The 18,296-nt window shown below is 35.3% G+C and overlaps 1 protein-coding gene across 2 annotated transcripts in view; it reads left to right on the forward strand.

The window, feature by feature from the left end:
* LOC134662051 (calexcitin-1) overlaps positions 1–11,045 on the forward strand; it is a 33,726-nt gene extending 22,681 nt beyond the window's left edge. The window contains exons 2-6 of one of the 2 annotated variants that reach the window (XM_063518320.1): positions 3,359–3,423; positions 3,523–3,575; positions 5,618–5,737; positions 8,596–8,808; positions 10,809–11,045. In XM_063518320.1, coding sequence (XP_063374390.1) covers positions 3,366–3,423; positions 3,523–3,575; positions 5,618–5,737; positions 8,596–8,808; positions 10,809–10,919 — 555 coding nt within the window. In that variant the 5' untranslated portion in view covers positions 3,359–3,365 and the 3' untranslated portion in view covers positions 10,920–11,045. The remainder of the gene's footprint in view (positions 1–3,358; positions 3,424–3,522; positions 3,576–5,617; positions 5,738–8,595; positions 8,809–10,808) is intronic. The other variant, XM_063518321.1, reaches the window with a different exon arrangement.
* The last annotated feature ends 7,251 nt before the right edge of the window (positions 11,046–18,296 follow it).

Here is an 18,296-nt window from a genome sequence, read left to right on the forward strand (position 1 = left end):
ACTTAAGATAAGGTTGTATTGTAACACTGTAGGTATAAGTTTAAAAAGTCAAGATAATAATGGTTATTAACGTATTCAAAGGAGACCTTGGTTAACATTGATTCCTAGCTGTCCTAGTAACAGCGGTCGGTATTTATATGAATACTTTGCATGTATATGACGTCATAAAATGACGCTGTACATCGGTAAGAATCCCTGAGAGCAGCTATAACGGCCGCCGACGACAGAATAAAATTATCAGAACACAATTTTCAAAATGTCACGTTTTAGTGCGTTGCATTAGATATTTCAAAAATATGTTTACAGTACATATGGGGCTACTTTTCCGCACTAGTGCATAAAATAGCACTTTTCGTGCGTATGTCGAAACTTTAAAGTGCCATATGTACTGTAAAACGTTGTTCGATACACGTGCGAATAGGTCATTCGGGTGGATCAACTATTTCTTGTTGTTATTCTGTCCGGTCAGCCAAGAGACAATAGTAGCATAGTTTGTTAGAAGACATTGTCCATTACCTTCTTCTGACACGCTTGGTAGACGACCCTCTATGGAAAGGGTTTATAAGTTTCACAAAAAAGCATGTTTGGAGAATTGAAATGCCTAAAAATCAGGTTTTAAAGAGTGACCCAGGGGAACGTAACCATGGCAACGAGTGACAAGAAAAAGTTGATTCCCCATTCGCAACTCGTGTCGATTTAAAACACTCCCTTCGGTCGTGTTTTAATTTATCGCCACTCGTTTCGAATTTCCTCTTTTTCGCACTTGTATCGAAAATAACTATTTTAATCCCTGTTATTCATACTTGGTAGATGTTATTTAATTAGTATCCATCCATTCATACAATTGCGTCCGTCTTCAGACATACCTCCTCTCCATTCTTCCACTAAGTGATATGCAATTTAAGTATCTAAAAATGTTTATATAGGTACCTATATAAACATGATTCTTTCTAGTCTCAATTAATTTACTAAAGTTAGTTTACTTTAAGTATGTACCTACTGATACTTAACTAACCCTTTCGCTTGATCTTTCGTTTCGTCTCCACGGAGGAAAATTGACGATTCTGGTTGAAGATTTGCCACATTTGACACTGACAGATCATATTATTTATAACAAATCTAGATCAAAACCTGTTATTACAATCAGGATACGCCTCAAGGTACCCAAAAAGTAGATTGACATACGCTGAGAGGAGACATTTTCAGTGGCGTTTATGATGCTTTGTATTCATAAAAGTGTTTTAATAGGTACCTAGTCTTAAGCAATATTGTACGCGTCGTGAATAAATTTATTGTATTTCTTCTTTCTCTTTAAATTTAATCATACTGAGTTAAATGCTTTATATTGGGTTGAATTAAACTTGCAGTGTTTTTCTTGTTCTGTAGACAAACACCAGGGATGTTAAGTGTAATATAATAACCAACTGAATAGGTAACATTTCGAGAACATCCTAATTTATTTTAGGTTTATGTTTCCAATATTCTAAAAACACTTCAAAACAATTCAAATTGAATTTTAAGCCTAAAACAATTTCGCTTCTAAAATTTTAAACTTGATATGTTACATTGACATTTTAATCTTTTGTTTTATGTTAAAATAATCGAAATTGGATAACTGTCATAGAATGCATGTCCTTTGTTTCGACAGTAATCCGAGATTAACCGAGCGTTTTATGTGAAAACGTGTAAACCTTTATTGTTTTATGTTGTTTTTGTTCATTCGTGAATTATTAGAAGGTTCTTTTTATTTTAGGTGTTTAAAATTCGAATAAACGTAATTTTAATCAGTCATTTGTCACGAGCAGACATAGGAATCCGTGGGGCAAATTTTCTTGAGAGGTAAGGACTTCCTATATCGATAAACTCAATTATCGATGCTCGTTCTATATACTAGTGATCGCCCCCAACATTGTGTGTTTTTAAACTTTGAATAAATGTCATATACTAAGAAAAAGTGACCAAGGCCACTTCACTTCAAGGCAAGGTTTCTTAGTATATGACATTTATTCAAAGTTTATAATTTATAGTAGTGTGTCTACTTGAAATAAAAACAAATTAAAATATTTTCTGAAAATAATTTAATTTGTTCTAATACATTGTGTGTTTTTGTAACTATTGTTTTGAAGACAAGTATGAAATTCACACATAGCATATTTTAAATAATTGCTAGGTTATATAAAGGTAGGGCGTAATACTTATTGCACTATGAAATAGTCAATATTATCTCAACCTCTTTATTGATTGATTATCAATCAAAGCGAATTGAGTTATTATTTTATTTGATTTTTACACTTTTAATAAAAACATATTTTTACAAGTAAACCATTGAGTGATCACTAGTATATAGAACGAGCATCGATAATTGAGTTTATCGATATAGGAAGTCCCTACCCTGTCAAGAAAATTTGCCCCACGGATTCCTATGTCTGGTCACGAGTAAACACACAAAAGTTCGGTTCGGCGAAATATACAATAAACAATAAACGACATTTTAGGGAATATAATATAAAAAACAATCACTATCAAGCTCGTTATTAAAATATACCGAAAAACCATAACCAATCCAGACTATAGTCCAGTACTACAACTACGGTGACCACAAATTTAATACGAAATTATCAATGCTAATTTTTTTTTGGTGCGGTCTGAAGATTTTTTTTTCTATTATGGAAAAAATGTTGCCTGAGTACAGCAATTTTCAAATAATAGTCACACTGAACGGAAATATTAGGGTTAATTTTGAACCATAGTTGGGAGCTTTTGGACTATAGGTTGGTTTTACGGTACATAAAATAGTGACTTTAAAAATCAAACTCTGAAATAAAAAAACCTTTCAATTTTAAAACCAAATGCCGATCGCAACCAATCTAACGGGCAATTCCCCAGAATAATAACTTGTGGCTTGCAATACTGCGTAGATTGTTCCCACAGATTGTGGCTGGGGGCAATTTTGCTAGCATTGTGTTATTGACTGTGGTGGTTAGATACATTTTAATCCTACGCTAGGTACTAGATTTTGAGCTGCAAACTATGCACAACATTTTAATTGAAAGAAAAAAATTGATACAACTTAGATAGATAGGTAACAAATAAAATTATTTTAATTAAAAAAAATTATGTGTTTTTAAAACACTACTATTCATCTAATTAAGTCATGCAAGATTTGAAATGGGATTTTTAAGGAAAAATACGACATTAAAATCTACTTTAGTAATACTTGACCCAAACATGATCTCTAAAGTGTGAAATGGTCGTCCGTTGTTTTGATAATTTCTACAAAAGTGAAATTTCATTGCCTTACTTTAGGCATTTGTTTTGGGAAGAAAAGTATTTGCTAAAGTTTTATATCTTTTGTTTCAGATAAAATGTCCATCTCCGAATTCAGGCGGAAGAAACTTCTCTACGTTTTTAATGTCTTCTTTGGTAATTAAGATTGTATTTTGAAACAAAACCTTTATTGCGGTACAAAGTTTTAATTGTACTAAGCAATATATCTTTTTTTAATTGTTATTTTTCTTACAGATGTCAATCAAAGTGGCACGATAGAAAGGAAAGACTTTGAGTTGGCTATAGAGGTAAGAACGAAAGTATTTTAACAAATTAGTAATTAATGATCTTAACAATCGATTTAACGTCCAGCCCATATTACAATGCGTAGCACTATGAAATAAACTGTAAAAACAGAAATTATTTTAACACTTCTAAACATATTTGGAGTTTACTATCTATTGTTAGTTTAAATAGTTTAGAAACTATTTAAATATAAATACACGAAATTATTCCCGCACCCAAAACCCCGGGGTATGCTATTTAATCATACCACTCTCACAGTATATTTAGCGAACCAATCAGCGCTAGCGATCTTATCATACCAACAAAAGCCTTAATTAATTTTACAGTACATCTGGTGCTCCATTACGACATCCTGTGCTATAATAAGCACATTACGTATTGTATCGTAAATAACTATTAAAATCATAAAACCGCTTTAGGAGGACATAAAGGAGCCTCGTCTGCCAATAAACCACTCTGTGGTTTGCAGAAGAATATATGTAATTAGTTGTAAGCAAGATTTCTGAATAAACGTTTTATTTTTATTTATTATTTTTTTAGTTAGGTCCCTGTGCTATAACTAAAACACTTTACTCAATGAAAGTGGTTGAAGACCCACTGCCGGTAATACAGCATTAAAACTGAAGGGTAGTAGATCCATCTCCGGCCTTTGTAGAAAATCTCGGTCGCGGTCTTATGGACAGCACACAGATTTAAAACAGCAATGTTTTATGTATTGTTATTTAAAAATCGGACCTAAATTCAAATTCTGAGATCTGTATCTCAGAATTTTCATAATATTATATCAGAGAATAAAACATCGACGGTGTTTTAGTAAGTAGTAAGTACCGTTCTATAGCTGCATTGTGTTCAAAACTATTTAAGATTCTACAGTTTGGTACACAATGATTCTTGGAGATAAGACTTGTTGATGAGATAAGATAATAGTTTTAATGTTAGGGTTGCAAGTTACAAAAATACTGCACATTGGAAAATCCATCATATTGCTACAGTATTTTCGCGCAACAATTTCCAAATGCCAACTAGTTTTTCAATAGGACAGCGGCATAGTGGGGTAGCATACACATACATACTTACCTTTTTATATAAATCTAGAAGTGTCCCACTGCTAGACAAAGACCTCCCCTCTATACTTCCAATCCCCTCGGTTAAGTGAGGTGAGCCAGAGTGAGTGACCCAAAAATACGTGGTTAATTTTAACAAACGTTTGTGTTTATGTATGAAAGCTAAAGGAGAATATTATAAAAATAATATGTTTCGTTTCAGCTAAATGATTATAGTTTTAATTTTTAATTACTTTTGTAAAACACGTGTAAGTAAGAAAAATATTATAAACCTGTAATACTGTTACATTGCAGTATAATGTGATAGTACTGAATAGTGGGGCAGCTCTCGGTCCCATTCGTCTTAAAGTGTACGTAATACGCCGAGGAGATTTAAGAACATGAACTTCCCAGACATTTCAGTACCTATTTAGCCTAAAGGAAATTGGATTTATTTTCAACCTTTTGGGCTATAAATCATGGATGTTGCGAACATCCGCATCCGCATCCGCAACCGCGGAACATCCGCATTATTTTCAACATCCGCATCCGCATCCGCATCCGCATAAAATCGATGCGGAGCTTATGCGGATGCGGATGTTGAACAAGTCGGTACAGGAACGTCTTAGCGGCGGCGTAAGTGCTAGGTAATTTCGTCATTACCTATAACGAAATCGTCTAGATCCAGAAAAGTCGGCGAAGTTACTGTTTATTAAATATAACGCACCTATATTCTTGCTCAAATACTAAACGTTTGGTTTTTTTAATAATTAATTAGTAATTCACTCCCACCATCTAACCCAAAAACAGGCTAACAATTAAACTGGAATCTAACCTGTAAGGGCCACTTGCACCATCCACTAACCCGGGGTTAATCCGTTAAACCGTTAACCCAGTGTCAAATTGTACTGGGAACCATGGTAACTCCAGGTTTAACCGATTAACCCCGGGTTAGTGGATGGTGCAAGTGGCGCTAAGTAATATTTTCTTTTATCTCTCAGAAAATCTGCAGCCTCCGAGGATGGAAGCCCGGAGACCCGAAGCACACGGAGACGCACGAAACCATGATCAAGATCTGGGACGGGCTCAGGAAGAGGGCTGATTCCAACAGGGATGGACAGGTAAAATCTCGACAAAGATTTACTTTATTAAACGTTTTAAAAGACTTTAAGAACAAAAAAAGCATACCATCAGATCCACAGCGCAGGCTTCGTCACATCACAGAAAGCTCATCCACCTAAGGTTCCGTCAATACAGAAGGTAAGTCATCTGCAACACACATCGTCAAAATTAATTTAATAAAAACCATCAGTACGATAATAGTAATAAAAATGAGAAAACCTAAATCCTAATCCGGTAAGTATCCTGCACAAAGGTCCCCATAATACCAGCGGCGTTCCCAAGCTGAACAGCCAACTATATACATCGGACCAGGTACGAACCAGACCTAGGATCGCAATCCCTATCCCGCAAGTGCTTATCCAGGTCAGGTCCCTCACAAAACACCTCTAAATAACCTCTTCTTATATATCCATCACACAGAAGCTTAAAAGACTGTAAGATTTAAGTATTCGTTTATTAACTAGTAAAAAAATTTAACTGGGAGAATAAATTCTTTTTACAAAAATTCACACAAAATTTCTACCTGGACAGAGAGGAAAATGTAAGTATTTGTAAAAAGTTCTGCTCTTCCTTACTTTACGGAATGAATATATTGAATATATATTCTGCATCATCCAATATGTTGTTATTAGAAGCTCATTAAATTTTTACGCCCGAAGAAATCGTTTAAACCGTGTTCGTTATCTATACATAGCCAATATTATATAGCTATATAACATAACTTACCGGGCTCGAATTTTTAGTGCGGGTGGTGTTAGATACACAGATAATGTGGTAGGAAAATTAAAAAAAGTTTGAAAATAATTGTGAAAATACAACAAACACCCTTTCAATTTATTGTTAATCTGAATGACAATGTCAGTCAGAGACGTTATGTAACTTGCTGCTCATTTCAAGTGAAAAACTTTTCATTTAAAATCACCTGTATGGTTTGACGACATCTGCACTAAAAGTTATTGGATATTTTACTGACGAAGCAATTCAATGGCATTGCTGTGTTTTTTCTGTAAATTCTGCAGGCATTTACCAGCCAATAAGCAAAACTGTTTTCCTTTATATGCTTGGTAAGCATAAAAAAATTAATCAACATTCATTCTAAGCATGATTACATTCCGGTGCTACATCAACGGTCGTCCACTTGTATCCCACGTTTCCATTGTTAAAATAAATTGGGCTCTGTATTAAGCATTTTTGTCCAGTAATTCCCTTATTATTCCCCGTAGGTTTTATGAGGACCATCACGTTTGATCGGGCACATGTGGGGGATATAGCAATCAGATTTGTATGGGTTGGGAATTGTTTCCTCCTTGCCAATATCCTGTGGATACCGCATTCTTTCTTGAGTCCCATGACTACGAAGTTCTTGGGACTTGATTGACTTACATATTATTATTTTATTTCGTGTACCTACTCACACACAGGCAACAAAATTCCTTCGATTTGGCCATAGTGGGTAGGTATGACTAAGTATTATGAGGGTGCTATCCATAAATCAATTGCCTCTCGAGATATAAAATAAATGTCTACTTTAGAAACAAAAGACATTTGCTGCTAAAGTCTATTTTTTTATTCGGTAGACTAAAATGACATTTCATTTCATATTATAAAATAATATTTCATAATATGAAATGTCATTTTAGTCTACCGAATAAAAAATAAACTTTAATCGATTTAACTATCCGAATACCAAAAGCTAAACACATTTAATGTTTTAGAAAACCTAAATTGAGATAGACACTTTATTAAATCTGACCTACAATTTCGTTTATATCTTTGCTGTCAATTTCAATTTTAGCTCCATTTCGGAGTAAAAGCCTTCTAAAATACACGCCACATTTATATGGCAGTAATTTCTGCAATAATTTTTGGTTATGTAAATACCAATTTTGAGAGTAAAAGCGATTTCAACAAATGTAAATTCAATGTTGGCACGAATTTTGAGAGTAATAGTAATTTCAATATTATAGACGCGGAGCTATTTAAACCTGTGTTACATGAAATAATATTATGATACCTGCAATATTCTGTAACGTACCTACTCGTAATAAATTAAATGGGTTGGTACAACAGACAACTCTAAATAATTTTAGATTATAGTTTTTGTATCATTGTGTTTTTTTAATAGTATTATTATAGTTTTTTTGTAATTCGACATTAAGAGACTTTATACATCTCTATGTAATACTTTAGTTTGATTTGATACCTATTTGCGGCTTAGATGTATTTTATAATTGTTGTTATGTTCTTTTTTTTGCTTTTATGTAAATTCCTTGTTGACGTGTAAAAGTGCCCTTGTGGCCTATTTGCTGAATAAATGTTGATGTTTGATGTTATGTAGAGAAGGTCCTATTCTGGTCGTCCAGCATATAATTACCTATAAGTCCTTCTATGAGTGAGTTGCACCTCCACCGAGCCAGGGTGGCCGAGCCGTTCAGGCATCTGTCGCGTAAACGGAGGACGCTGGTTCGATTCCAGCCTTGGCACTAAAGGCCTTGGTATTTTTTTACTTTGTATATGATATTAATTTCGTTCATGAAAGTATAGTTCTTAGCCCAGGATCTATAATAAAAGACATAATATTTCTTGAAAGAAAACATTTCCGAGTTTCTTTAAACCCAAATTCGATATGATCTTTTAACAAATTCATAATTAAAATTTTATCACACTGTGATGACGTTGGGTGTTTAGTGGAACTGGCCAACTGCTTTAAATTGCGAGACTGATTCCTCAGCAGGAAAAAACCATCTAACAGCAGAGTAACATTCTCAACACTTTTCGATAAATTAAGTTGATATCTGTGATTTAGCTTTTTAGTTACTTATATTCACGCAGAAATAATGTTTTTTTTTATCCCCAGGTCTCCGTTGAAGAGTGGGTATCCATGTGGAACGACTACGCCCAGAATCCGGCCTCGGCCCTAAAATGGCAGCAGCTGTACAGCCAGTTCATGTTCCAACTTGAAGATGCTAGTGCAGACGGGTCCATAGACTGTGACGAGTTTACTACGGTCTGCTCGTCCTACGGTATTGATCCTCAGGAGTGCAAGGTGGCGTTCAGTAAGATGGCTAAGGTAAGGCCTACCTATATTCTTACTTATCTTTGTAATTCTTAATATAAGACACCAGTCCCAAAGGCTCCAGCTATGACGAGATTCTGCAGTCCGTTCGTCCTTTTGGCATTGACCCTCAGGAGTGCATTCAATAAGATCGCTAATAATAGAATAACTTTATCAATAGAATCTTGTTGCCAGGTTTTGAAAATTGACAGATATAGCGATTGCATCAACGCCGTAAGTAATGTCGCAACAGTAATGCAGTTGCAGTTGCCATCAAAATGTCTCAAATTTTTGGTATTAACCCTCAGGACATTTTACTTAATGATCTTTTTCCGATTTGATCTTTCTTCGGTATCGATGACGGTGCAGCCATACTTCCACCCTGCACTAGCGCCATGTTTTTGTTGTTGCTTATTCTATTTTTTTATAATTTTAAATTTTTGACCATTAAACGTGATTCAGTACAACTGTTATTCCGATTTTATTTACATCACAAAACCCTATACATAAATTAATTAATTGACGACTCATATTTAACTAAATACTAACAGGGAGCTAAATATGTATTATAAAATTAATTTCACTTCGAAAGAAAAACAGTTTGCTGAAGTGTTGATGACTTGGGTCTTGCTTTTCCTCTTTGAGCGCCCTGTGCGTATTTACACTGAGACAGATTACTTTGCGAAGCAATCTAATCTCTTGATCTTAGCAATCAAAACTTTTACATAAGTAGATTTTAAGAAAGTACTTAAATGTTTCCCGGCAAACATTGTCTATGGAAATATAGTTTTAAAAAGTATATGTGAGGTCTCCTCTTTGTTTCATATTTGTCTATTGCAAAACTTATCTTGTGTATTATGTAAAAAACAATTTTCTTCTTCCTTTAATATTTGAGGTGATGTACTAGTTTAATTTATTGATAAATATTTATCTTCGCATTTGACAATGATTGTGTCTAAGTATATTGCAGAAATTACAATATAACTTGTCGAGGTATAGGTTTATAACTTAACATAATATTCGTATATTTATCTATGAAGGATTAAATAACATCTGACGCAAACCATCACTCTTAGTCATCTGGACTGACATAATTATTACGCAGGTATCTTATAAAATGTTCATATGTTATTCAAAGTAAAAGGCCTTACATAACGTCCCTGTAGGTACATTGTACAATAAGGAACGACATCAATTCTACATTAGTCCTAATGGCGGGAAACACGAAATCATAAAGTTAAGAGCTTTGGTTATAATTTTATTCCTGCAATTCATTTACAATACAAATGTGTCGTTATTTTCTTTTATTGCTTTTCTTTTTTATTCGTAAATCCTGTGTTAATGCGTCACGCATTACGATTCTTCGACACTTTTCTTTTATGATACAATCGAGTGGGTCTCCCTGGTCGTGTGATTTTTGTAAATATGGTACAAATCCTTTTGCATAATAATTATGAATCCATAATTCATAAATCACATCTATGAATAATTTCTTAATTAAATATGTGTTCTAATTGGCATTCATTCTTATTTGCGTTCCCTTAAAATCGGTAAATAAAAATTAAGAGGTTAATTCCTGTGGTCAGCGTCCCTTTTATTTCAGAAGTCGTAAAAAATCAATACAAAAATGTTCGAAGCTTTCGCTAATATTCAATTATTATTATTATTCTATAAGCAAGCAGGCAGTTGTGACAACTGATATTGCCTGTATCCATATCGTATCTGTATCGTATTGTAGTAATCATTGACGTATATTTTGATGATGTGATGTATAGCTGGTCAACCAAATCTTGTCAGTAAAAAAAGGCGCGAAATTCAAATTTTCTATGGGACGATATCCAGGCGCCTACATTTTTCAAATTTGCCGCCTTTTTCTACTGTGAAGATCTGGTTGACCAAGTATAGTTATGTATTGCTGATGTGTTTTTCATAATTTACTTCATCACATCTTACTTTTATTGTCATCTAAATGCAATTAGTAATCATTTAAATTATTATTATTCTTGTTTAACCAGGGTAAGCCCAACGTGTACTGGGAGGAGTTCCAGGAGCTGTGGAAAGAGTATTTCTCCACCGAGGACCCGACCGCCGCCGGCAATTTCATATTCGGCAGGACCAGCTTCTAAGTCAGCTAAGCCTGCCTGCGGAACGCCCGTATGAAACATTCCACTATTGAGTGTAAGAGCTCGTGCATATTGGCGGTTATTCGTCTAGCAGCTGTTTTATTTATACTGCGATTTTGCAACTGAAGCATTTCATATAGGACGTCTGAATAAGCCCTTTGTACGCCTTAATCTTGGTCGTTCATATTGGGCGGTTCAAACGCTGCAGTCAAAAGCGCTATGAATCGCCTGTCCAATCGTCATCGCCTAGACAAATAACCGCTAATGCGTAAGAGCTCTAGCGTGACACTTGACAAACTGTCAAAACTGCGTCACACCAAACCAGCGGTTTGACAGCTGCGTTTCACCTGTTGTCTAGTAAAGTGTCACTTGTCTAATATAAATACAGTTAAATGTGTCTGTGTTCAAAGCATAGAATAATTCCTGATCTTTCTCTCTTAGTGGATCAATGCGTGATTTCGAAACTATGCATAGTCTTGAATTTTAAAAATGCTCAAATCTATAAGCATTTTAATACTCATTTTCAAGTCCTTAGGATTTATCTTATGACAACGAAATGATTCACCTATCTCATATAGCATATCTTGTAGTTCATATCTAAAACTAATTCTAACACCTACTGTTATGCAATATGTTACCCGAATTATGGATATTGAAAGCTTTTAATAGTTACTTTGAACTTTAATCTGCTTCGTATCTCCATTAATCGATATAAGAAACTTTTTAAACTATGTAAAGTCAAATACTTATAGTGTTTTATTCTATTTGTCATACGAATGAATGAGAAATTATTTAAAAATTATGAATGTACCAGAGAAAATATTTATTAAATGGTTATTGTATTAATAAATTCAATTTATTATAGTGGAGAGTGTGAGAATGTTGCAAGTCCACGTATATCCAGTGATTATAAAAACGCGCGTTCCAAACGCTCGTCTGTTTTCTCCACGCTGTTCTAGTCATTTGAAAGTTATATTTATAAATCAAATTCTATTTATATTGTGTTGTTGAATGTGCAATATTATCTTAGATATGAGTTTGTATTACTCTAAATACCCCGATATGTCCTGAGTCGCCAAGCATAGATTCGAATAAATGTATGTATTTAATAATTTGATGTTTTATTCTACTCATCCTTTTATTTTCTCCATAATTGGTCATACTAGACATAAATTTATAATGTAAATAGCCCGATGCAGATGTAATAACTAGTTACGGTATAGATCTTATTTTATCTTATGAACTGAAAGTCATGGGAGAAATGTGTGCCAATCACCGAGACTATCTCAAGGTCATGTCAAAACCAGTTCCAAACCATAACAAGTTGCCAATTCTGAATCGGGCTCCAGGAAAATAAGAAAATCAAGAAAAAGGAAAAATACTATTTTTTAATATTTCAAACTATTTTTTAAAACAGGAATGCCGCGTATGCTCAAGACATCTCGTCTTCGTCGAGAAAATATATCGAGAAAATAGTCGAGTTTTATATTTTTCCTTCTTTTCAGCATTTACGCATTGGTCACGTCATTGCGCAACTGGCTTCGGCTAAGGCGAAAACCATGGGTGGTAACGAAAGGTCCGATCGCTGTGTCTCGCTCCAACCTATTGTTGTCGCTTTAGCCGAAGCCATTCGCGCAATGTCGTGGCCAAGCCGTTACATGCGCGTATATCGGAACTATAGCTGGTCAAGCAAATCTTGTCAGTAAAAAAAGGCGCGAAATTCAAATTTTCTATGGGACGATATCCCTTCGCGCCTACATTTTTCAAATTTGCTGCTTTTTTCTACTGACAAAATCTGCTTGACCAAGTATCTATAGCTTCCAAGCGTACAAAAAACGCTAGTCTGCAACCTTTCAGCTCCCTTGTCGTATTACGCGCAATTTATAAGCAAGTCATGCTCGCCCATAATATCCGACGTCATAATGAGACCACATACGCGCCACGGGACTCTCATATCCGTCGGATACCTATCGATTCTTTATTAACGCAGTGCATTTTGGCGTCATATTTATAGGCATGTTGTAATAGGTTTAGTCTGAAGTGGCTTTCAGATTTTTGGATTTGGTATAGATTTGATATTAGGTAATAAGCACTGTGAGGCCTTGTTTCCCCTCTGGGTTGGGAGGGCAGATATGGAAGTCGCCTTCATACTCGTAATAGAATGTTTCTTTAATTTTTTGCCATTTTAATATATGTATTGTGACCTTTTTGCCACTTTAGTCAGGATCGCGAGCCCTTTTCATCCTTATAGGAGATAAAAAGTGTCCTAAAATTTCCATACATTTTACAAAGTTTCCTTTTTGTTGCCGCCATACAAAGTATGGGGAAATGGTAACACAATAGGAAAAAACTCTGGGACATTTTTTTATCCCATTAGGATCGAAAGAGCTCGTGATTCTGAGTAGAAATAACACAAAAGTGACAAAAAAGGTCACAATATATAAAAATGCCAAATAATAAAAGAAACGCTCAATAAAGAGTGCCTTATTTACGCCAATTCTTGGTATTAGTTGCCAAGTGGATCAATAGCAGCCGTGGGAAAAAGTCGGGACATCGCCAGGAAGACACTAGGCATCGCGCTCTCCCTATATAAAGAATTCAGCACGCAATGTATTAATAACTCAAGGGGCCCACTGATCATCAGTCCGCCGGACGATATCAGCCTGTCAGTTGTTCGGAACTGTCAAGTTTTTGTTCTAACTGGGTCCCCTTTAGGGCTCATTTAGACGGAGCGAGAACTCGCATGCGAGTTTCATTACATTGCGTGTTCAATCGGTCGGCTGAATTGGTGTAACCTCAATAGTCCGCAATGTACCTAACTAAAATCAGATTCATAAGTGCTTGTTGCTAGGCCTACATGAATAAAGTATATTTTTTTGACTTTGACTTTGACTTTGACTTTGAATCGTATATTAGTTCGCGCACCGTCTAAATGAGCCCTTACTTCGTTTTTATTCAAAACGTCGCATTTGCTGACGCGACATCACATCTGTCACAAATGATTAGTAATGTACGAACGTAATGAATGAAAATTTAATTCACTCTGCTTGTGAAAGCTAAATTAAAAATGTATTTTAAAACGTTATATGGCACAAAATCCTACGCATCGCTTCAATTTGCGGTTGTATTAAAAATACACGTACTAGGTAACGTGTTCCAATGCTGAGTACAAAATAATCAACTAGGGTGCGTAGCCAACGAGCAATCGTTAAAACGAAATGCAACGGTCACTGTCGCACTAGTGGGGAAGAGTGTTACTGCCGTATTCGAACTTCAAGATATTCACAAGATACGACACGTACTAGATCCATTCTAGATACGTTATAGTTTATAGTTAACCAATGTCATTTTTACGATAGATCGTGTTAGATATCTATTAGATGTGAATTAGATCTCTAAGTAATATCTTGTCGAAATCGTTCAAGACTATCTCCAGAATCATGGAAATGTCAAATTTGACAGGTTAGATCTTAAACATATCGTTATCGTATCTTGGCGATGTGTAAAAGATATCTAATAGATGTCTATTACAAAATCCGAATCGGGCCCATAGAGTGATATGACTACGATACGCTACGGAACGTTAACGATCGGCACGTTGGCTACGCGCCTTGTTGTTAGCATTGTCTGTAACTCTGTACATGTGTAGTTCTTCCAGTGTTGAATCATTTAAAAGGCGTCATTATGTGACATACAATCGTGTTATCAGATTAATCTAAACAACCTTTATAAAACGTTTGTAGTTTTGTGTGACACCATACATAAAACTTTAAACATAAAGGATAAGAAGACACCAAGTTTAGAAAAAACACGATTTTTACACATTATTATTTACAATCGCGTATAGTTACTTAAGTTTTAAAATTACCTCTTACGTTTTGAGGACGGTACCTTGTCCATAAATAAGACATTCAGACAAACCCAACTGACGCTGACGGAAATTTTGGCACCGAAACATAGGTACCTTCGGGGATTATGTCAAGTCAGCCCCGAAGTGATAACAATCTGAAATTTCATGACAAGCTGGCTTTAAGCCCGACAGTTGCCGGTCGGTGCTCTGCTGTATTTAGTCAAACTTAACTTCAATTTGTAGATAGGAAATAAATCAATTATTTTGTTTAAATATATTGGAATAGTATTATTTATGTTATTTTAAATAGCAACACTAACGTTTGCCGTTAATGCAGAAACTATTCGAATTCGAACCCTAGGCAGCACTGAAAGCCTCGGTCACTTTTCCTTTTGTACGACCACGAATTTAGTTTTGATTGCAGGTAGGTATTTGGATTTATAATAGGTATTTACGATACTAAGGCTAGGTATCTCGCGTCACGCGTTCCAAACAAACTGAGGTAGATAAAATCTTGGCAGCGAAAAATTGCTACCTCCAAAGATTCTATCAGGACAACCGCACGGATGATAACAATCTGAAAATCCAAGACAAACTGGCTTTAAGCCCATCTTTCGCTTACGCTGCCTCCGACTACGCTGCATAAAGGATGATAGGATTTAGTTGGACGGAGCTTAGTAGAACAATTGATGGGTATCATTCAAAGATCGAATAAAAATTGGATAAATATTTAATATAAGGTCTCAACATTGACTAGACATAGGGCCCGATTCGGATTTTGTAATAGACATCACCAAGTTACGATAACGATATCTTTAAGATCTAACCTGTCAAATTTGACATTTCCGCGATTCTGCAGATACTCTTGAACGATTTCCACAAGATATTACTTAGAGATCTAATTCACATCTAATAGATATCTAACACGATCTATCGTAAAAGTGAGATTGGTTGCCCGAATTGCGCTGCAAAACAGAACTAGTTGAAATCTAAACTATAACGTATCTAGAATGGATCTAGTACGTGTCGTCTCTTGTGAATATCTTGAAGTTCGAATACGGCAGTATATTAAAACTCCTTGCAACAATTAGTATAAATAGATACGGTGTACATAATGTATGTGCTGTGTCGCATCGTAAAAAGGTAATCGGAAACCGAGGTCTCAGCATCTTATAATTTATATTTAGGTAGTTAAAATTATACACTTTAAACTCTCGTTTTGTACACATATTTAATTACGCAAACGGGTCTACCGCGATAAAGTTTTATTGTTTTCTCCGTTGACATTTGTTCGGACGTCAGTCGTTCTGTGACCACAGCTGGTGCAACTCAGCTGAAACGTCGGAATTTAAGGTAAAAACAATAAAACTATATCGCGGTAGAGCCGTTTCTGTAATTAAATACGTAGTTAACATTTATCTATATAATTTACAAGGAAATACAAAAACTATCAAAATATGTAAAACCTTTGTCAATCGATACTTCTCTAATCAGATTTTATTTATCCACTTTTACTATGTTGATATTAAACTACGCCCTATTTCAGCCTGCGCCAATTTATTTAAACTAGATTTAACTTCGGCCTGAAAGCCGCCACTTGCTCCAAAGTTCAGTTTTTAAGTGTCAACACTTTTTAACGATGGAAGTCTGAAAAAATGTGCGGAAGCGTCTTTCGATCCGGTCTGCACTTAAGGAATTTTTAAAAGAGTTGTGATTTGAGTGAAATATGTTTTTTATATTAACATGTCTTTGTTTTTGATTTACGCTGGTCGCTGGTGCAGACTTAATCCGAACGATACCTTTACTGTTGGTTCTGTCCAGCGCGATAACTTAGGACTCCATCTGAAGCGACTAATAATTTAAAATTAATAAAACCTTTGTTTTTACTACCGATGTGGGAAGCCTCGGACAAGGGCCGTTACAAAGTAGTTCACCCTTATAGTATAACTTTAAAATATTAGAATAACTTGCAGTAGAGCCCCTCAATGTGTTTCAGTATATATATCCCTCTAACCCTAAAATAAATCCCTCACACTCAGAATTACATATGCACGAGCGCCTCTATTATTTATACCCCATTCCCAAATCAATTTCATGGTGTTTCCCTCTGCCGCGTCACGGGACCGTTTTGTTGCAAAGCCGTAAGAATTGGCCCGCCGTTCCATCACGAATTAGCCCCATTTGTCTCCGCGAGGGTGCGGGACCGAAATATGTGACTAATTTACACCGTTGAGATACCTACATCCAGATGTTATGCAGCGAACGCGCCGCGGATGTGTCTAAGTATTTTGCGAAAGACGTATTTGTAGGATGACCATCTGGGGGCCTAGCGAAGATGACAATCGTACATCGACAAAAGGAAACGAACAGAAAAACTATACCATCATGTGACGTAACTATTTGTATACATTATTTAAGTTTTGATTGGCGTTATCTATTGGCTAGCGATTGGCTAGGCCACCTGTATTTCTCTAACGATTCGCGAATGATTCACTTGAGGCGCATTCGCTAAATTTGTCGGATTCGGAATAAAATCCTTAGGGGAGTGGGGGGCTTGTTGTAACAGTTTTAGGAAAAAGGCCTGTATTGTCTAAAATATGTATAATTTTATGATTCTGAGTATGAGGGTTTGTAAAGTATTTATCTAAGCACTAATTCCGATTACAATATAATTTTAAATGTTTACGCATCTTTTACACCAGACACTTTTTGAAAACTGGGAGTTGTTACAACTTACCCCGTAATTGGGGCTTGTTGTAACAGTTTTAGGAAAAAGGCCTGTATTGTCTAAAATATGTATAATTTTATGATTCTGAGTATGAGGGTTTGTAATCTAAGCACTAATTCCGATTACAAAATAATTTTAAATGTTTACGCATATTTACACCAGACACTTTTTGAAAAACTGGGAGTTGTTACAACTTACCCCGTAATTTTTTTTCAATACCTGGTCGAAACATAATCCACTCGCTTCGATATCTGGCGGGGCAATGGCGGTGTTTAAGTTATTCCTCGAGTTATAAGAAAGTCATTCAGCAAAACAAATTAAAATGTTTTTAATTCCCCGTCAAAATTGAGAGTTACTACTTACCCCTGTTACATTAAGCCCCCTACTTGCTTGCCCTACTTGTGTATATGTGGCTAATTTATACCATTAATATACCTTCGTTCAGTTACATGTTGCGAACGCGTCGTGAATGTGCCACTACTACGAAAAATGTAATTGTACGACGACTGCCTGCAGTTTGTGACTGATTTGTAAATGGCTTGCGCTAGCAACTGCTAAGTTCTAGATTTAAAACCTATAGAACTGTACGTATGTGAGTAGTTTACACCGTTATAATATGACGTTATATATGTATTTACAAACAAGTACTTCAAGTTATCACATATTAAAGCATGTAGGTATTGTAGGTGTCGTAAATTATTACGTATAATTACGACACCTACATGCTGAAATTCATCATCAAAGACCCAAGAACTATTAAAAAATAGACGACGCGTTTGTTTGAAGAAACGTCACTTTTGAC

Source organism: Cydia amplana, chromosome 2, assembly GCF_948474715.1.
Source record: "Cydia amplana chromosome 2, ilCydAmpl1.1, whole genome shotgun sequence".
Lineage (NCBI taxonomy): Eukaryota > Metazoa > Arthropoda > Insecta > Lepidoptera > Tortricidae > Cydia > Cydia amplana.